Raw genomic sequence first — 20,002 nt, forward strand, 5'->3', positions numbered from 1 at the left:
GGTGAGCGCAGCCTTGCCCCTGCAGCTAACTAACAGCCAATTAATACACTTGTTCTCCATCAGGGAGGAATTCCTGTCCAGAAATCTGGGATTAGCCGCTAGCGCTGACGTTATTCCTTTGGTTCTCAGCCCTGCAGTGCTCGCTGAGGATGACTACACCGGTACGTGGCTGATGAAGGCCCGACAGCAGCTCCATGAGAGCACAACACAACCCAGACAGAGCTCCAGGTGACGCCTCCAGCTCCCTCCGAACCATCATGTTAGTTTTATTTTAATGACAATCCAGTGCTTTCTGCATAGTTGGACATGGTTGAGGTGTCGCAGCAGCGTTAGGTATGGTCAAGGGGACAGAAAAGCTTCTCCCGAAAAGCTGAGCTGCTAAAACCAAGCGGGGCCCTGCTGTAGGCAGCTAAACCTTGACAAAAAGCAGGCATTTTGGCAACTCCCCCAACCCCCTTAGCTAGAAGCAGACCCATCTCCCCCCCCAGCTCACAGTACTTCTGGACACAAATTAAAAGTTAAAAACGAAGCCACGATTTCCACTGCACCAAGAGCTAACTACTTGATAGATCCTTAAAAAAAAAAAAAAAAAAGTCCAGGCAGAAAAGTTTAGGGCCAAGACGTTGATTTTTTTCCCCAACTGAAGGAAAATCGATGCACACAGGTTTTGGGGGGGGGCTCAGTTGAGCACAGCGATGTAGATCCTCGTTGAGAAGGACACTTTGGGGTCGATGTGGCATTTACACCTCGGGGGCAGAGCGAGTGTTTTGCGTGAGAGCGCTCATTTAAAGCGCCTGCCACCTTTTAATTACCGTTCCAATCAAGCAGTGCCTGCGTGGAGGCAGCTGGGTGGCCTCAGGTCCGAGCGAGGCGCTCCTCGGGCTCAGAGCTCCGTCTTCAGCTTCTCGTGCAAGTCCTCCTGGTCGATCTTGTCGGCGTTGCCGTACCAGCGGTGGTAGGCGAGCAGCGCCGCATTCTTGGCCGCGATTGCACTCATCTCCATGGCGCTGGCGGCCCACTCGATGCCGTTGAGGTAATAGAGCTGCTCGTGGAGGATGATCGGGGGTAACGGCTCCGGGGGGCTGTAGTGAGGGTACGCCAGCCACTTCTTCACCTTGACCGAGTCGTAGGAGGAGAAGAGCAAGTTGAGCTGCTCTTTGGTGAGCACTTCCTTGGAGAACACCTTCCAGACGGCCGACTGCAGGGGCAGCTTTCCTTCCTCACCCTTTTTTTCCACCGGAGACACCATCCCCAGGCCGTTGATGAAGAGTTCGGGATTCTCCGTAGTGAAAATGGCACCAAAACGAAAGGCGGAAGGGTCCTGGTAACCGAAGAAGGAGGCGTTTATGCGCCCGTGCACTAAGGTCACCACGGTCTGGTGGTAGGGGCTGGAGAACTCGGGGACGGGAGGGTCGAAGTTCTTGAAGGTGATGTTGGCCATCCTGCGGTTCAGCGGAGCAGCGATGATGACGATGTCGTACGTGTCCCCTGTCACCCCCGCCGTCGTGTTGTAGGTGACCTGGTAGAGCTTAACAGGGTCCCCTGGCAAGGAGAGAAGAGCTCGGTCATCCCGTTTCACCACTGGGGGAAATCCCAGCATCCTTCCCACTTTTAAATCCCATCCCACTTGGGTTTTTTACGCCTTGTTGTCAGCTGAAGCTTTTTGAAGTCGTACACACTCAGCTTGCGATCTTTGGCTTTGAACAGAGCCCAGTTTTTTTCATTTTAAAAGACCAAAGAAAGGCTTTGGTCCAACCAGAGCTGCAGCTGAGCAGTGTTCTCCTCCCCAAAGGGAAAACAAATGCAACTCACCTGTGGATCTGGGTCTGGTTTTCGGCTCTATAGACAAAACCGTTCCGGAGATAAATTCTGCTTTCGAGGCGTAGATGAGGCCAGTGCAGACGAGTTTGTTTCCCCCTTTTACCGACCAAAGGCCCGATCCTGCCCCTGCCAGAGACACAGCACCTACAAGGAAACCACGATCATTAGCACTACTTATCCAGCACCGGTCTGTAGGGAAATGCTTGAGGCAGCAAGCGGAAAATTAAAGGAAACGGTGTCCCATCGGGACACAGAGCTTGCTTAATGACACAGCTAAGTAGGTCACGTTAGCGAGCGATTGCTCATTTGCCAGAGTAACCCAGTAACCCAGCCAGGGAGGGCAGCGGAAGGAATCGTTCTGCGATAGGAAATAAATAAATTGGTTGCTGCCAGCCCAGCCCAGGAAGCAGGAACCCCAACACACACGGTATGAAGAGCACAAGGTCACCAGGACATCATTCCGCCCCGTGTGCCCCTTTTCCCAGGGGGAGGACCTAGGAAACACCCACCTACGAACCCATTTATGTTGACACCTTGCCCGAAATTGTCTCTCATGGTCGGGCAAACCATCTCGTTTATGAACTTGTGGGAGAAGCTGGCCTTCTGCATGGCTTCATCGATGGTTTGGTTCAGCATCTGGGTGAAATCGTTCCCTCCGAGGGCGTGAAAGAGCCGCTCGTTGCTGCTGAAGGTGTAGTCATACGTCTGGTAGCGATAGATCCTTTAACGGGAGAAAAGGAAATACGCTCGCACCAGCTGCACAACACGTGCACCAGCCAAGGCGCTCTTATCGTGGAAACAGAATTCAAGCGTTCAGTTGCTGTTAATTATCTGCTGCCCTTGGAAAATGAAAAGAATCTCACGGTGCCTCCTGGGGTAGGGCTCCCGAGAGCCTTTGAAGGGAGCAGCAGGGCTTGTCCTTCCAGCCATGACCTAACCTAAGTGGTAACAGGTCTAAAGAGAGCCCATTTTCAATCTGCTCACCTTTCCTAACCAAAGCACATCGTGCACTGCTACAAATTCAACGACCTTTAGCACCCAGGTGCCAGAGCCATGGATCGTCTGATCCCCAACCCACGTTTCTGCTGTCAGCACGTTGCCTCATCTACTTTTTTTTAGTAGATGAGGCAACTCATCTACTAAACTCATCATTACAGGACTTACCTCGATCTTCCTCCTCGGGAAAAGATTACCAACAGAAAGAGAGCAACCAGAGCCTTGTTTCTCAGCGCCAACGGGACAATTTCACCCATTTTTGCAACTCGGCAGGCACTGCACCCATGCCAGCAGCCAGGAACCTTTTCCTCCCTAACGCTCCTGCCACTTGTAAGTGAAGTCCAGCGCTCAGCACGTGGCTTCCAGCCACCGAGGCGGCCTCCTTACCGCATGAACTTGTCCAGGATGTCCTCCACCCACATGTACATTCGCAGGGGGTTGAGGCCGTAGTGCCAGAGGAGCTTGAGGACGTTGATGATGTACCAGCTGCTCTCCTCGAAGACGAACTCCTCTCCGTTGTAAATGCCCGCGAGGCTGCCGGAGACGGGGGCAGCGGGGAGACCTTGAGAAAAGGGGTGGGAAAAAAAAGGTAATTTAGTGAGGCTGGAATTTCAAGGCTTGGATTTTAGCTTCCTGAGAGGATTTCAGTTTCCTGAGGGGATTTTAGCTTCAGCTGGATGTTATAATTTGGTCCTGGAGCTGTTATAAAGAAGGGAAGGGGTTCGTTTATCTGCAGCCCCCCAATACGAGGGGCCCCACCTGCCTCAGACGAGCGTGTGGAATTGCCAGGAAGCTTCACGGGAGGATTTTTAGGGTCAGGGAGGGGAAAAATAATAAAGCTTTGCCCTCGCTCACCCAGCTCCTTGACGAAGTGCTTCATGTGCAGGTTGAGGGGGTGCAGGACCGAGCCCCCCGCCTCATAGCCCTCTCCCTCCACCTCCAGCGTGGCCAGGCGGCCTCCCACCGTCTCCCTCTCCAGCAGCTCGATCCGGACGCCCCTCCCGAACTTCTCCCGGAGGAAATAAGCCGCCGCCGTGCCCCCGATGCCACCGCCGACCACGGCTGTGAGGAAAAGGAGCCATGAGGAGGAGGAGGAAGGCAGCGCGGAGCCCCCTCAGGACCCCCTCCGAGCCCCCCAGCCCCGCCGTTACCGATCCTCCCGGGGGCACCGCGCTGCCCCCCTTGGCCCAGGGCGGCCGGGGAGAGGGCGGCGAGGAGCAGCAGGAGGCTGGCGGCCGGCATGGCGCTGTGTGGGGCCGAGCCAGGCCGGGCCGTGCTGCCGAGGCGGGGCGGAGCAGGGTTAAAGGCGGCGGGGCGGGGGCCGCGGAGCAGCCGCGCCGCTGGTGTAGTGGTATCATGCAAGATTCCCATTCTTGCGACCCGGGTTCGATTCCCGGGCGGCGCACCTCTATTTTTATTATTTTTTTTCTACTCTATTTTATTTTTTTAATTACTTTTGTCGCCTGAGGGAGACGCAAGAACACTTTTTAACCTCATAACGCCGAGACGGGGGCACAAAAAACAGCGATAAACCCCCAAATTAAACGGGAACCGGGAGCATAGCGCATGCGCACAACCTCCTCCTCCCCCCTCCTCCCCTCCCCTCACGTCCCTTCCCCGCGCGCACGCGCACGCTGAGGTGGCGCGGGGCGCTCGTGCGCATGCGCCGCCGCCGGGGAGGGGAGGGGGGAGAGGCGAACGCTATTGGCCCAGCCCCGGCGGCGCATGCGCGCTGCCGCCTCCCCTCGGCCGGCCGGGCCCCCTTCGGCCGCCCGCCGCCATCTTGTGAGGACCCCCGGGCTTCCTGGGCGCGGCGGGGCCGGCGGCGCTCGGGGCTGCCGTGAGGCGCTGAGGGGGCCGGCTGCGGGCCTGAAGAGCCGGGGCTGGCCGGCGGAGGAGGAGGAGGAGCCGGCATGGAGGATGAAATGCCCAAAACCCTGTGAGTGGGGAGGGGGCGCCGCCGCCACCGCCCTTTTGTTCCCGGCTCGGCGGGGAGGGGGAGGCCCCGGGCGCTCTCCTCAGCTCCCCTCACGGCTCCTCCGCCACATCGAGGGGCCCGGCGGCTGCTCCCACCCTGGTTCGGGCCTCAGGGCAGCCGGCCCCGACCCCTCAGGGCCCAGCCGTGCCCCCCGCCCCATTCCCTTGGGGCCTCAGCCCTTCGCAGCCCCCCTTTCCCTTCTTCTCCTCAGCAGCTCCGAGCATCGGTCAGCGAGGAGGCAGTCCCGGCCTGGAAGGTGCTCAGCCAGCAGCGAGGTGCTCAGGAGCTTGAGGAAAAACCCCCAAATCGGCTCCTGGCCAAGTGCCCCTAAAGCACGCTGCGAGCCTCTTGGTTCCCGGGGAGCTGCTTGTAGCTGGGGGGCAGCTCTTCGCCTTGCTAAGCACCCTAAATAGTTTTGTTTTTTTTAATCACAAGGAGATTTTGCTGGTGGTGTTTGTGCAGCTGATGCCCGTCACTGTCAGTCGGGCTTTTGGTCGGCTGCTGCTCCTGCAGCTGGCTGGGTTTGAAAGGTGTTTGGTGCAGACAGAGGGGTGGGCTTTCTTCCTTCCCCTGGCAGCTTTACCTGGAGAGGTTTCCCTTAATTAACCTGGGATTTGGTAAAATCACGGGCTCACCAGCCTTTCTGTTCCATCAGTGTCCCAGCTACCACCGTGAGCTTTGTTTCACATTGGCGGGATGAATGAGGAGGGAGAGAGGCTCTTGCCAAGCTGAGGGGAAAGTTTCACTCTTGGACAACGGCCGCAGCTATCCTGAGGGCTGCTACATGGCTTGGCTGAGTACCTGGAGGAAAACAAGGCTCTTACGTGACTTAGGCCAGCTCCTCAGCTCCGGGCTTTCCTCAGTGGTAAACCGGTGTTTGCCTCCACGTGTCCTGGTTCGCGCATCCAAACTATTCTTAGCATCTACAAACACGGGTCAGACACAGGCATGCCGGTGTGGTTATTTAGAGCAATGTTTTCCCCCCTCCGTCCCCGTGAAGTTGTTGCCTGCGGTGGTCTCGGCGGCTCACAGCTTGTGCTGGAGGGAGGGAATTGCCTGTGGTGGAGCACGTGCGGCGTGGTGCACAGCCACGGGCGGCTTTTGGAGCTGCAGAGCTCCCCGTTGGGCGACGTGATGGGAGCTACGTTCCCCTGACCCGCTTCGAGCACTGTTGGGCAGAGGGTTTGTTGTGGGGTTTGCAGCTTGGGTTGAGAGCGAGCAGCTCGAGGGAAGGAAATGCTGCTGAATTCCAGCTCAGGTCTGAAGTGGGTGCTAAATATTTGCTTGCACCAGGATTTCTGGAGGTAGTGCTATAGAAATCCCATCTGGATGTGGGTTTTGCTGCTCCCTTGCAGAGTTTTGGTGCGTTGTGAGGCAAGGAAGCAGCCGGGTATCCACAGACGTGGTTTTTTAGTTCCCTTAGCATATTTAAGCAGTTTTTCTGGAACAGTTTCCCGATGCTGTTGGAAATAAGGCCTTGTTCTTGCGATGTCCCTGTAACGTGTTCCTTGAAGGGAGAGCCTTGATGTGCTGGCGAACGTTGGGAGCTGTGTTGCTTGTGTAAATGATTTCCTGGAGAAGGGGCTCCCTTCACGTGGCCACTCACCGTCCTCAAAAGTCGCTCTCCAACGGCAGAGATGATGAATCTGAAGAGCAGTTACAAGGCAAACAGTGTTTTTGGAGTTGGCAGAGAGCTCTTGTTTGTACTTTACATGCTTCTTGAGTTCATGTACCTGATTTACTCTGTGCACCTAAAAAGATCAGGAAGTGCTAACAGTTCAGCAGTGCTTTTCAAGAAGACACGTGGTGATCTACACACCCTGAGTCGTGTGTAGGGTGCCCTGGATCCTTCATCTGCAGAGAAAAGCAGCGCCTGGCTTGCTCCTGAGAATCCAATTAGCAGGAAACAGGGGTAAGGGGATGCAGGAGATGATGAGCCTCTTGCTCTGAAGATCCCTGCTCCAGGTGGAGCATCACCCGGCTCACTTCTTGGAAAATTCATGCAGGGCAGTGTCCGGGTGTGTGCTGCACAGAAGCAGGTCAAAATCTAGTGTGTAGTCACACAGATCGTGTATAATCAGCATGCATGTATGTTGCTGCACTTTATGGAAACGTTTTGAAAGGTCTGGAGAGATTCGTGGGACTCTCAGGGATCTTTTATCGAAATCCCACGTTTTCCAGCCAAATCTAACCTGCAGGCAGGGAGTGCCTAATACAAGGTCTGGTTATCAAAGTGAAAATCCAGGATTGGCACAAAGGTCAGGGTGCAGACACCGTGTCTGGAAACTTGCAGTGATAAGTAAACTGTTCATAAACCCGGGAAGTCACGTGAGAGGGTCGTTGCTCAGTGCCTGGGCTTATTTATTAATCCTAATTGCGATAATATTTAAGGAGAGAAGAAACCCTGCTCGTTATCAAGCACAGGGTTCATTGTCCTAAGGACAGTGCACTAAACCCTCCTCTGGCTAAGGAAAAGTCAGCAGAAGTGCAGGAAGACCTCGCCTCGTGCCTCGAAGAGCTGATGCTGCTGAAGTTTGGGGCATGTACCTGCTTAAAGTGGAGTGCAGCTCTGGCTCGTCCCTGAAATAGTTGCTCCCCTCGAGGTTTGCTGGCAGGGTTTGGGCCACGGTGTGGCTGAGGCCGTGGTTGGCCACACGGCATTCCTCTGGGGGAAGGTGCTGCTGAGGTTTCTGCCTGCTTCTCCGCCTGCTTGCTTAAAAAATCCAGTGATTTAGGATTAAAAAAAAAATAATAATCCCTGTGGATTTACATGTTTTGTTGCAGAGAATGCAGAAGTGTTGTAAAAATCCCAAAGCAAGGTGAGGGGGTGAATTTGTACTCCGTAAGGCTGATCCTTTCAAATGAAGGAAGATGAGGGAGTGCCCTCACTTAGCACAGTCACCCTTGGTTGTTTCAGGGCTTTCAGAAGTCTTGTAACCAAGACTTGGTGGTTGTAACCATTTCTACACGTGGAAATGAGGTCGTTGGGTGCCCCTGTGGGGCTTTCTGCTTGGCTTTGAACCAGAGTGGAATTTTAGAGCCACAGACCTTTGGTGGGACCAAGGGCAGGGGCTATTGCTGACTGCCTTAAGTGACCCATTTGTGCCTGTTGTTCCCTGACTCGCTGCATGCCTCATTTTCACGGGCCAGCCTGGTGGGGCTGGGTGTTAGAGGGAAAACTTTCAGTGGTATTTGCTCTGTTACGTGACTTTTGTCCCCTGGTGTCCCAGTGGCCACGTTCCTACTGCTGCTTCAGATGCCAAATCTCTCTCTGGGGAGAGTCGGAGTTGGTGGTGCCCAGCACTGACCTGCCAAGGCTCTCGATGGCTCGTGTTTCAGGTTTTCTGCTTAAAATCCCTCTTCTCTGCCTCCGCCTGCTTTAGCACCTGCACGTCTAACCTTTTATTTGGTTCTGTAGATATGTGGGGAACCTGTCAAGAGATGTGACCGAAGCTCTCATCCTCCAGCTGTTCAGCCAGATTGGACCATGCAAAAACTGCAAAATGATCATGGATGTAAGAGCCTTCGCCTAATTATTTCTGTGCTCGTTAGAACTGATGGCTTTGGGTCTTTGAGTATTTCAGAATTCTCCTAGAAATACAGTGTGACCACCTTAAGGGGATATAATAAAGGTGGAGGTCACAGTCGCGTAGTTTTGGCCCAATTTCTGGTATAATTTAAGGGGGGGGGGGCATTTTGAAAGGGACTGAGCAGGTTAATCCATGGAGATGTTCTGAATTAGGTTCAAAAAGTCCTTTTGGGCCATCCTTAAACCTTTTTACTTAAACCAAAACCTCCTGGAGCACTGTTCGTGTTTGGATCAGATGAGTTAGATGTTCAGATTTAATAAGTAAGGAGCTGAGAATAATAGCGAGGCTACAGCTTGAAGAGGTTTTGATCAGAAATCTTTTTTTTTTTCTTTTCTACCAGACAGCTGGAAACGATCCCTATTGTTTTGTGGAGTTCTACGAGCATCGCCACGCGGCTGCAGCGCTCGCTGCTATGAATGGCCGGAAGATAATGGGTAAGGTAAGCTGTCATGTCTACAGGGTGAGTTGGAGCTGGAAAACACAGGCTGTACCTCAGATCGTGGGGGAGAAACCCCACGCGAGGCCAGGCGGATGCACTGCAGGCGTTAGGCACTTGGTTTGAACAGCAGCGTCAGCGTGGCTGACCAGAAAAGCCTTTTTGGCTGTTGTAGGAAGAATTCAGAGTCAAATGGGAATGTAGGATTGGGGAGGGATAGGGGACAGGAGCCATAAAGAATATTTTAACTGCACTGGCCTTACCAGGACAACATCCCTTTCTCCTCATCCCTGAAAAAAAACACTCCCACCCACCCAAAATACATAGGCAAGGCGCGCTCACCTGCTGTGCTTTTAGCTAGCAGGATGCAGTTTAGAAGAACAAGCCCTCCCCCCCCCAGAAAAACACCTTCAGCTTAATCTTTCCCCTGAATCTTGCACGTCTGTAGCATCAGAATTAAATGCTGGTGGTGTCTATGCTCAGTGGTGGTTGCTGTGGTCTAACCCGGACAATTGATGTTTGCAGGAGGTGAAAGTGAACTGGGCAACAACCCCCAGCAGCCAGAAGAAAGATACGAGCAGTAAGTGTCGCTTACACGTCGAGTTGTTGCCTGATTTGTAGCAGTAGCTTTTAAACATAAGCAGTAAGCATCGTGCGGTTCTGTGCAGTAATGTTTTGATCGTAATCCTAAGATATTATTTAATGTGTTTGTGTTAATGAACTTAAGAACAAATCTAATCTTTGTCATCAGGTAGTACCGTTGTCAACATACTGCGTTCACAAGGTAATTGTATCTTCTTAAACATAAAATGAAATCTCTCGAGGGTATTCACTAACCACCTGGAGCTGTGTGTGGGGGTTTTGTTCATCATTACTTCACTTTTTTTTATGGAGAGACTTCCCTTTCATTTCCCTGTGGCATCAGAAAGCAGCTTAGTGTTCACTGTTTCATTCTGGTGCTGGTGTTCAGGTGTTTCATAGGATTGCAACTGTGAAATTAAAAAGAAATAAATATATATGTGTGTATAAAACAACATCAAAAAATAAAATAATTAAAAAAACACCTTTTCCTCTGCTATTGAGGCAGAATACTTGGCTCATTTTAACACTGCAGTATGCACTGCTTCAGACAGACTCCTTGGGAGCACATAGAGTTCTTCCCAAATGGAGCTTCATCATTACCTACTCAATGGCAAGCGTAGCTAGTGCTGCTTTTCTCAGCAAGCTTTGAATTCCTGGAGCCAAGTGGGGTTAAACTCCATCAGCATCCCAGCAGCCTTGAAAGTTTCTTACCTGCTGCAGTGAAAATAAAGTACAAAAGTCTGTGTATTGCTAAGATGGTGTGTGATGGATTGTTTGGTCCTAGTGGAAGAGCTCAGATGCAGGATTTTTGTTTCTCTTTGGTGCGTGTTTCTAACGGATCTGATACAAATTGAAGGGATTACTCTTTCCGTTCTGTTGCCTTCAGTCTTAGTTCACTTGCACATGGATTCACACACATTGAATTCACGTGGATTCACATGGTGTAATGGCTGGGCAACCAAAACTCGGGGCTTTTGAGAACTCAAATTCTTTAACAGCAAACTGTTGCAATGCAAGGTATTTTTTTGATTTGTTCTTCACAACCTACGGTGTTAATTTGGACGTCTAGCTAGGTTCAAAGTATGTCCTGCTCTAGAATGACTGTTACCTGCGTTTCTTGAAACTGTGAGATGTTTCAGTCGATGAGATTTTATATAGTTTATGATCTCGTAACGTATCAAAACTTAACATTAGCGTACCAAGACAGAGATTTTCTTGTAGTGTGGCACATTAAGTAAATAGCTTGAGACCTTTTATTGCAAATAGACTGGTCTTAAAAGCAGTTTGTAAAAACAAAACGTAAATGCCATATGTCACAGTAGTATACTTAAAGTTACTGACAGTATAGTGCTACCAAGCAGTGGATCTGTTACGAGCAGTAGTAAATTCTGTTTCATAGTGAACTCTAGCCTTCATGTAGTGTTTAAGACCTGGAAATCCATGCTATATGAGAGTGCTGTACTCTGTGTGTGTACATGTCTGTGTCTGTGTGTTCAGGGGTTTTCTTCAAACTTTAAACTCCTTTTTTTTCCTCTTTCCCCAAAAGACCATTTCCATGTCTTTGTTGGAGACCTCAGTCCAGAAATCACAACTGAAGATATTAAAGCAGCTTTCGCGCCATTTGGAAGAATATCGTAAGTAACTTTAGAGGGTAAATAAACTAAAAGTTCTCTCTCCTAAATGGAGGCAGCCTCATGTTTCAGTAAGTAAAAAATGAGAGTTGACAGAGTGTAGGAATATACATTCATCTGTTCATACAGCAACTCGAGTCTGAAAGGTTGGGTGTTAAGCAGGATGTGTAAAGAGATTTCTTTAGAGTAGCTCATTCTGCTTTCCTAGAACAGTTGCACACGACTTGCTTTGGTTTCATACTCCTTGCATTGTTTGGCAAAGCAACAGTGGAAAAAAAAAAAGATATAAACGTGGGGTTAAGCATTTAACTTGCCCTCTCAGCAACCACACAAGCATCACGCTTTATAGTTTGTGACTGAGTCCGTTTGCATGTTCACGTCTCGTGAGGCTTTGGATTTTTTGTTAGCCGTGGCGTGCAGGCCACCAGTAGCATCCGTTTTTTTGGCAGTTCAAAGTCCCACTCCCCCAAAATAAAAACCTTTCCAGCGCAAGGCTCCCTGTGGCACCTGAAGGCTGCAGCTCGAGTGGCCTCAAAGAGTTCGGCGCTGTGTCAGCCTGTAGGGCTTGGCCGAGTTGCACTCCTCAGTTGTGCAGGGCGATGGTGTAACAAGCGAACGTGGTGCAAACGGGGAATTGTGGCCGCAGGTCTCCGCCTGCTGGTTTGTTGTATGCAGGGTGTAGCAGTAAGGAGCACTTCGTTCATTCCATCCTCCAAATGTAAACCATTAATTTTCCTTGTAGTGTTGTCTGTACTGGACATTGAAGTTTCTTGATGGTGATGTAAGAGAACGTAGAGTGCTTTGGAGTGTTGTGTAGTGAAGCATTTAATTGAAGTAAGTTTGTTTTTTTGTTTTTTTTTTGTTTTTCCCTCAGAGTCCAGTGTATTACTCTTTTAATGCCAGCTTGATTTCCTTTTATGATAAGGTGTAAAAAAAAAAAAAGTGATCTGAATGTCGCTTGCTTCAGAGAACTGTAAAGCTTGACTCCATCTCCTGTCATCTAGGCAATGTAGAGGGTCAGACTCTTAAGGAGAGTCAATTTATCCTCACGGCCAAATGTGCTCTGGATGGAAGGCGTGAGGGACTCTGAAGTAGATCCAAACTGGCACTTTGCTGCTGGAATGAGAACGCAAGGCAGGGAGCAGTAGCTGGCTGCGCTGGTGTGAATGTGGTAGAGCTACGAACAAATTTGCCCCAACCTATTCAGCTGTGGGGTTTTGGGGTGGCTCTCAGCAGGTGTTCTTCTTTACCAAACAAATACTCTCCAAACAGAACTCCTCCTGAGCAAGGGGCAAAAAGTTAACTTCTGATTATCCCCTGGGGGAGCAGAAATGATAGCGAACATTGCTCCACGATCCCTATTCCCCTTTGTTCCAGGAGAGCTTTTTGGATGCAGAGCTGCTGCTGTGTAGGAGCAGGGCTGCTGACCAGGCTCTGCAGAGCACGAGGTTTCTCTTCCCTAGCAGTGGTGGTGGCAGGGAAGGGTGAGCAGCGCTCTTTTTTGTGTCCCTCAGCACACCACTGTGAAGCCAACAAATTGAAAGCTGCAGTTTGCCCTGGCTTAAACTGCCAGTCCAAAACGAGAGTAGTAGTTAAAAAGCGTCCCCATTTTAACTCCTAAACTCTTGTTTCCCCAGAGGGTCAAATAAAGCAGAAGGGACCTTCATTTTCTACTTATGTAAATTTAACCTGAAGGAATAAATATTGCTACTGTCTCTTAAACAGTCGAATGAAGTTACTTGACTTGACTTGTTCCTCATCAGTGACTAGTTTCTGGAAATGTGGTGCTAATGGAATATTTCCTGATTATTTTTTTAAAAACATTGTTTTTGTTGGTGTTAAACTGAGCTTTTTTTCATGAAACCAAGGTTGAACTACTGCATGATTAGCACATAAGAAATTTTGGTAATTCTTTGCATCTGAACTTTTTAATCACTGTAAAAGCACACTTTCATTGTGGTTTCCTTTTATGCTTGCTGTACGCATGTTTTCACTTGTTCTCAAGTCTTATTTTCAAAGTTTTCAGTTGAGGGTAAGTAGAGATGAGTTTTTCCCCCCCCTCCCTCTTTAGGCTATTCAGAGCAAACCGATCTAAAAGTACCCAAGTGGCTCTTCTCAGGCAATTTGTAACAAACTACCCAAATTCAGATCTAACCCAGGAAGGGAAATAAATAATTTTATTATTATTATTTTATTTATTTATTAAAAAAAAAAAGAAACAATGGGAGGGGGGAGGTATTACAAAAAAATAAAGAAATAATGTTTCTAGCATTGGAAGAGGTATTTTCCTTGGGCCTTAACGATGGTGTCAGTGCTGTGGGCTTACGTGTACCAGAATAAGCTGATGATACACCATTTGCAATTAATGTAAGGCTTAAAAGAAATAAATTAGTGTAACGAACCTTCTCTTCATTGTGACTTTTCTCGCCAGTCTTGGAATGCTAAATGTTGTGCACATGTTACGCTAGTTTCTCTGACCCGTATAATTTTATACAGCCGTAAGTTACATTGCATGACTTTCTGACTGGTTTTCTGTTTTTGTTTCTGTTCTTTACTGCCTGTATGTGTGGGGCAAAGGAGGGGAGGAGAGGGTGGCCTGTAGGCGAGAGCATCTCAGCCCTTGGCTAACTCGTACGCAAATTGCCTGAGAAACACTGTAGAATGACGTTCCACGAGTGGGGTTTAGCTCTTGTAGCTGGGTTCTCTTTTTAACTCAATCTCAAATAATAGGGCTCTGGTTATTTTGCAGAGTGTCTCTGAAGAATGGACAGAATTGCCATGGCTAACTACAAGCTACAGTTCACAGTGGACAAACGTTGTAGTTTTCTTATTTACTTTTCTAAATTTTATTTTTCTTTTTGCTTTTTTATATCTTGTAGTTTCCAATCAGTCCTGTATGATTGCTGTTGTACAAATGCAGTTTAAATTATTTGTAATATGTAGTTTAAAACATAAATGTTTCGGTGTTTTATTTTCTTCAATAATTTCTGAAAATGTCAATCTCTCAAAATTTACAGCTGCCCACAGTCCAAAAAGGGGGTAACGAATTGACCTGAGAAAATTAAAGAATTCAGTTAACAGGCGACGTATGCCTTTTAATTCCTATCTTTTTTCATTTTTTCTATTTAATATTTTGAATGAGTAGGTAGAATGTGTTGGCAAATAGCGAGTTTAAAAATTGCATGGTTAAAGAGAGCCATTCAGCTAATGTTAGTCAGCTACGTGGCTTCAGTGATTCTTTTGAATAGCTGCTTTGACCATGCTTTGTGTCTTAACAGTATGTAAAAGCATTTGGAAGCGGGAGCCAACTGTCGTAAAGTACATACGTTTGTTAGAGAAGCTATTGATTTGCATGTTTACAAAATTAAGTTTAATTTTGCTACTACCTGGCAAAGCATTAGTAAAGTTCTGTTTAGAAAAGAAGCCATTTGCTTTGACTGTGTTGCTGGTGCAATAAACAGTTGACTTTAGTAGAGGTGAAACGTGAGAATAAGCTGTACATGTGACTCAAGTTGTCATTTGAGCGAGGTTGGCTTCGCAAGGTGCTAAACTGCCTCTTGTTTCTGCTTTTTAAGGGATGCGCGTGTGGTTAAGGACATGGCAACGGGAAAATCCAAAGGCTATGGCTTCGTTTCCTTCTTCAATAAATGGGTAAGATGCGGCACGGTCTAGAGCACCTCTGAAAAGTGGGTGGTGGTTTTCAGCAGCAGCTCCAGGGAATGAGTATTTTTGGTCCCCAGCTCGCCCTGTTTTCAGTTTCCCCTCCTGTTGAGGGGCAAATGATTTTGTCTGTTTGGCAAAGTGCTTTAGTATGGCTTCAGTGATTCAGCCTTGATGGCGAGTGACATCAAAATGAGTGAGGTACAGGAATGACAAAGAGAACATCTCTGGTATATCAGGTGGGATGACCTGTCGGTGTCTTCTTGGAGACAATTAGGGCAAAATGTTAAATGCTGTTTGTTGGCAATGAGTTAATAGCAAAAGTTCTGGGCTGCCTGAGGTTAAGGCAACCTGTTTGAAAGACTGCCTGCCAGCTGAGCTGAAGGTTTTGGTACTTGTTTTGGTGAAGAAACCTTGCTAAAATGTCAGCTGGATGGGGTGTGACTTCAGAAACCAGAGGTCCTGCTGTAGGCAGCCTTCTATGTGCTCCGTGAAGCTGAACAGTGCCCCTTCTCCTCCCTAAAACCCCTTCTTTGAAGGTTTCTTTTGGCAAACTGCAGATGTCAGACAGGGAAGATGTGTGGTAACTTCACTCCTGTGCCTGTATCTCAAAAGGAAGAAATGTCAAGAATGTTTTTCTTTTTCCCCTCCCTCTCTCGTGGGCAGGATGCAGAGAATGCTATTCAGCAGATGGGTGGCCAGTGGCTTGGTGGAAGGCAAATCAGAACAAACTGGGCAACAAGGAAACCTCCGGCTCCAAAGAGTACCTACGAATGTGAGTGTGTTCAGCTGGGCCTTCTGCAAACCTCCCACCACACACGTGGGGAGGAAAACTGTGAAAACCACACATTTGGAGATTGAGGGGAGAAGGAAAGTGGGTACTCAAATGCAAAAAACTCTTGAACACTTTCAAAACTCCCGAATAAATCAAGCGATGGTGATTGTATTAATGTTGCCGCTAGGGGGATCCATCAAGCTTCTGCACACTTAGATTGGGAGCTGTCTCTGTCAGCACAACTGAGATGACTGTGTTGGTTGTTTTTTTTTAACTTTGCTCCCTCATTTTTATGGCTTCCTGCTGTGATAGAGAGCAGATGGGACTGCATTAAAGCATTTCCATGGGAGAGATTTTAAATGAGGTGTACTGGACCTATTAGATAGGCCTGAAATGTGAATTTAATTTCACAGCAGTGTCCCTGTCCCGAGCAGCCTGTCCCACATGGGAGCTGTTGCCAGAAGTCACGTACTGGGGACCAAACTTTCCTCCTGCCCCGTGCCACCCTTTGTTTTCAGGGTGTTGGCGAGTTGTGCCCAGTGTCTTGTGCCTATGAGTAAACACTCCAGTGCTTAAGAAGAACTTGTTGCCCTGTGTTTTATAGAGCAAAGGTCTGGAGGCTGTGTCTGTCTGAGACGTTAATTCACCACTCTGTGGTTCAGATAGACGGCCAGACATACCCAAGTGAAAGTGCTGACCTTGGTAAATATTTGTCACGAGCTCTGGCGGCCTGGCTCCTTCCTGGAGGCCTGCTGGGATCAGAGTTGTTTCATAACACGTGTGCGATCGGCTGAAAAACTCTCTAAAAAATCTCTTGCAGCAAACACCAAACAGCTGTCTTACGACGACGTGGTCAATCAGTCCAGCCCGAGCAATTGCACTGTGTACTGCGGGGGTGTGACTTCGGGACTGACAGGTACCGTGTCTCCGAAACGCGGTGTCCCGTTGTGTGACACCGAGTGACGCCGCCATCACCTCATTCTGATGCTCTGCTTCTTGTTGCTTCAGAACAGCTAATGCGCCAGACCTTCTCTCCGTTTGGGCAGATAATGGAAATCCGAGTCTTCCCCGATAAAGGATACTCCTTCGTGCGGTAAGGCTGTGAAGAGCTTCGTGAAAATTAAGGGTTCTCTGACTGCAGTCTGGTCTGAAGAGTGAGTTAGGGCTTGGAGAGCTGCTGGCATGAGCAGAAGAAAAAAAACTTAACTCAGTCTAAACAACGTCGGCTATAAACAACCCAGTGTGCTTGTAGCCACATCTGCCTGAGATGCATCTGGCAGAAGACTCCTGCTTTCTGACTTAGGGTTAGGGTGATTCTGCTGGCAAGGGTTGTTGGGAAGACCCGGCCTTTGTCCCGTGACTACCAGTACTGATAATTCAAATCTGGGACTGGTTTATGCTGCTCTGCCCTTCCCTAGCAGTGCTGCAGTAGCCTTAATCATAACAGATCCCCAACTATTTCAGTTTCAGTGACGCTTCTGGGAGCATCCTCATCTCTTAGTTGACAAGGCTCCAAATAATAAATAATTATTGACTTGCTCTCCGTGCTGTTAAATTTTTTAACTTATTTACTGAGTGATAATGGAATGAGTTACAACACTGAGACAGTAAAACCGACCTTAGCCTGGCAGTCCTTCTGCTTTGGGGGTGATGAGAAAAAGTCTCTGCAGCCAGCCTGCTCTTCTAGCAGAACCTAAACCCGTGCTGCTGGCTGTGGGGATCTCTTGGGGTTACTTCCAGATGTTGCTCACCAAATTGTTCATGTTGGTACGATTTCTGTGTCAACAGGTTTAATTCTCACGAGAGCGCTGCACACGCCATCGTTTCTGTCAACGGAACAACTATAGAAGGGCACGTGGTGAAGTGCTACTGGGGCAAGGAAACACCAGACATGATCAGTCCGGTCCAGCAGGTCAGAACTCTGTGCCAATATCAAAGATAAAGGCTTTAAAAAAAAACTGTTAAATGGCCTTTGTGCTTGCTAGTTTGATGATGCAGCACGTGTGATTTATGTTATCACTTATTTCATTAGCGAGTATTTCTCTGAAGCACAGTCAGGGATTTAAAATCCTTTGGAAGATGTGGAATCTTGTTATGTAAAAAATCACGATGCAAAATTTTGAAGAAAACTTGCAGAAGGCTGTCCACATGTGGCATATCTTTGCCGTGAAGGTAAATGTCGGTGCTGTTGCTCTTTTCTGCATCTCTGCAGAAAGGCTCTGCTCTTTGAGGAGACAACTGCCTTGTTTATGGGTGAAACTTGAGCAATTAAATGTTTGTGCACCGAAGGAATCTACTAAATATCTGCATTTCCATTTCTGAATTATTTTAGCAAGCAGACCTGCAAGTTTCCAAGTGAAGGCAGATGAGGCAGGCGGGATGAGTCGTGAGGCTGTAAATCGCAGCGCTCCTGGGCACTGCATAATACGAGGCTGTTTGTGCTTGCAGAATCAAATCGGCTACCCGCAGGCGTACGGGCAGTGGGGCCAGTGGTACGGCAACGCGCAGATCGGTCAGTACATGCCCAACGGCTGGCAGGTCCCGGCGTACGGGATGTACGGGCAGGCGTGGAACCAGCAGGGCTTCAAGTGAGTACTGGGAATTTCCTACGGGGGAGCGTGTGCTCTCTTCTCCTTCGGAGAGCAGCACGGGGATTTCTGTTTTCCAGCCAAGGCATTTTCAAAGTGGTTCTTGAGCTTGGATGGGAGTTGAATTGCGCTCTCGCCAAACAGGGAATGTGCTGTGGGTGTGAAATCCTCTGATTTTGCTGCCAGTAACGGCTGCCGTGTTTCTGAGCAGTGACATTAAATGCAGTTTAGGTGGAAGCAGTGAATGCAGATCACTGTGCTAAATCATGGGCTTCTGAGTGATAGTAGAGTGGTTCTTTTTGGGAGGCCTGCTGGCAGCAAACCTCGCAGCTCTGGCTGAGCAGTTGAAGAGTTCTCATCTTCCCGGACTGCTGTCAACAAATTCTGCTGTCAACAAATTCAACAAATTCACCAGTGCCTGATATCCCTGGAAAATCTGGATCAGGTGCCAAGGTGTGCTCGTTGTGGGCTTGAATAGATCGGGAAATGATGTGCAGATCCCAGATGGCAACACTCAGGGCTCACACGGGCACATCCAGTCTTCCTCTGAGTCCAAACCTCACCTAATGTTCTGATTTCCTCCCCTACAGCCAGACGCAGTCTTCGGCAGCATGGATGGGGGCGAACTACGGTGTTCAGCCACCGCAGGGGCAGAACGGGAGCGTGATCACCAACCAAACTGGATACCGCATGGCAGGCTTCGAAACGCAGTGAGAAAAGGACTCTGAAGCCGAAGGCTGCTGGGCTCGAGGCTGCGAGGAGTGCTGCAAAGCCTTTTGTTTACCGCAAAGAATTACCAGATCAAGTCAGTGCAAGTGTCAGATACAGTGTATTTATTTAAGAGAGAGAGAGAGAAAAAAAAAAGCGTTTTTAATCATGAAATTGTCATCCACATTGTTTAAAAAAAAAAAAAAAAGAGAAAAAAATCACAAAAAACGAGATGCTGGATGTCTGCCAACTTTTGCCTTCTTTTCCTCCTTTCTATATGTGTTTCTTAAGATCCACGTTTGAAACACAGCAAATGCAGGGACTACTGCCACTTAAAATTGGGGCAGGAAATTGCACAATTGTCAAACTTTTTTTCCTTGGAAGTAGCGTGCAGTTTTAGTTTGCATTCCGAATGGTTTAAAAGTGTATTATAAAAGCCGTTGTACAAAAAGAAAAGCCAAAAGCGTGTGAATTCTGGGGACGGCTCCGTCTCCAGCCTTTGCACAAGTCTGTTTTAAAAGAGCCTCTTGTATAAAGCGTCCATCTCTCCGCTTTTGTTACACCGGGTTTTCCACTCTAAGTTATTCGTTTACATCGTTTTGTACCGAAGCGTTTTCTCAGAGTTGTCTTTTTGCCTTACGACCGTGACCGAAGCTCTCACCCCGCGGGGGGACGCGCGACGCTCGCTGCTGAACCGGCTCCCGACCCCTCCGAGGGACCGAACGTCGTGTGCGTTGTGTTCCCCGCGAGCAGGTGCCTACAGCAACCCCCGCCGGGCTCACGCGAGAGGATTTTTAATCTTCTGGTGGAAAAATCCCTTTTGCGATGTGTACCGGGACACCGAAAACCCTGTTCCAACTCTTACTAAAATGTGATGAATACCTACGAACCAGCTTGTTTTTTTTTTTTTTTTTATCTTATCGATTTCTACATTTACATGTACTGATTATGTAAAATATTTTAGCAAATTAATATTTTGCACAAACGTTAGCAAACTTTGTATGTTTCCTTATTTAAAGGTAGGATGCAGAGTCCTTGATTTATGCATAATTTTTTTTTTTTTTTTGCATGTGGATATCAAATATACACTTTGGTAGTCTTTGAATACAACCTCATCTTCTCTTGTTTTTAATAACTTTAAAAAAAAACACCAAAAACACCAAAAAAAAGCTTCCAGGTGGCTGCAGGAATGTCTTATGCTGAGGAAGCCGCTGTGATGTCAGCTGGGCGAAGTGTT

At 48.4% G+C, this 20,002-nt stretch overlaps 2 protein-coding genes and 1 non-coding gene across 8 annotated transcripts; 2 read left to right on the top strand and 1 right to left on the bottom strand.

Annotated features, from left to right (window-relative positions):
* Positions 1 to 242: 242 nt before the first annotated feature.
* On the bottom strand, positions 243 to 4,129 carry PCYOX1 (prenylcysteine oxidase 1). Its single transcript, XM_038167122.2, has 6 exons — positions 3,969 to 4,129; positions 3,673 to 3,879; positions 3,205 to 3,379; positions 2,331 to 2,542; positions 1,813 to 1,965; positions 243 to 1,542 (listed from the first exon to the last, which is right to left on the bottom strand). The coding sequence occupies exons 1-6, from the start codon at positions 4,057 to 4,059 to the stop codon at positions 884 to 886; spliced, it is 1,497 nt and encodes a 498-aa protein (XP_038023050.2). The 5' UTR covers positions 4,060 to 4,129; the 3' UTR covers positions 243 to 883.
* Positions 4,130 to 4,151: 22 nt separating this feature from the next.
* Positions 4,152 to 4,222, top strand: TRNAG-CCC (transfer RNA glycine (anticodon CCC)). The gene has a single exon. It is a non-coding gene; the product is annotated as a tRNA-Gly (tRNA).
* Positions 4,223 to 4,542: 320 nt separating this feature from the next.
* On the top strand, positions 4,543 to 19,654 carry TIA1 (TIA1 cytotoxic granule associated RNA binding protein). Of its 6 annotated transcripts, none has more exons than XM_038167124.2 (13): positions 4,552 to 4,756; positions 8,214 to 8,310; positions 8,726 to 8,824; positions 9,347 to 9,401; positions 9,573 to 9,605; positions 10,950 to 11,037; positions 14,610 to 14,685; positions 15,361 to 15,469; positions 16,290 to 16,385; positions 16,478 to 16,562; positions 17,258 to 17,381; positions 17,918 to 18,057; positions 18,648 to 19,654. In XM_038167124.2, the coding sequence occupies exons 1-13, from the start codon at positions 4,731 to 4,733 to the stop codon at positions 18,769 to 18,771; spliced, it is 1,152 nt and encodes a 383-aa protein (XP_038023052.2). In that variant the 5' UTR covers positions 4,552 to 4,730; the 3' UTR covers positions 18,772 to 19,654. The 6 variants fall into 6 exon arrangements, with proteins under 6 accessions (XP_038023058.2, XP_038023052.2, XP_038023053.1 ...); XM_038167126.2 differs by lacking the exon at positions 4,552 to 4,756 and adding an exon at positions 8,116 to 8,134; XM_038167125.2 differs by lacking the exon at positions 9,573 to 9,605 and having other exon boundaries at positions 4,553 to 4,756.
* The last annotated feature ends 348 nt before the right edge of the window (positions 19,655 to 20,002 follow it).

Source organism: Anas platyrhynchos, chromosome 23 (genome assembly GCF_047663525.1).
Source record: "Anas platyrhynchos isolate ZD024472 breed Pekin duck chromosome 23, IASCAAS_PekinDuck_T2T, whole genome shotgun sequence".
Lineage (NCBI taxonomy): Eukaryota > Metazoa > Chordata > Aves > Anseriformes > Anatidae > Anas > Anas platyrhynchos.

Excerpts from the sequence above, each read along its gene's own strand:
- PCYOX1 (XM_038167122.2), bottom strand. The coding sequence starts at position 4,059 with ATGCCGGCCGCCAGCCTCCTGCTGCTCCTCGCCGCCCTCTCCCCGGCC. Across the intron at positions 2,543-3,204 it reads ATCCTGGACAAGTTCATGCG|GATCTATCGCTACCAGACGT; the intron begins GTAAGGAGGCCG and ends CTCCCGTTAAAG. Across the intron at positions 1,966-2,330 it reads CAACATAAATGGGTTCGTAG|GTGCTGTGTCTCTGGCAGGG; the intron begins GTGGGTGTTTCC and ends GTTTCCTTGTAG.
- TIA1 (XM_038167124.2), top strand. The coding sequence starts at position 4,731 with ATGGAGGATGAAATGCCCAAAACCCT. Across the intron at positions 4,757-8,213 it reads GATGAAATGCCCAAAACCCT|ATATGTGGGGAACCTGTCAA; the intron begins GTGAGTGGGGAG and ends TTGGTTCTGTAG. Across the intron at positions 15,470-16,289 it reads TCCAAAGAGTACCTACGAAT|CAAACACCAAACAGCTGTCT; the intron begins GTGAGTGTGTTC and ends AATCTCTTGCAG.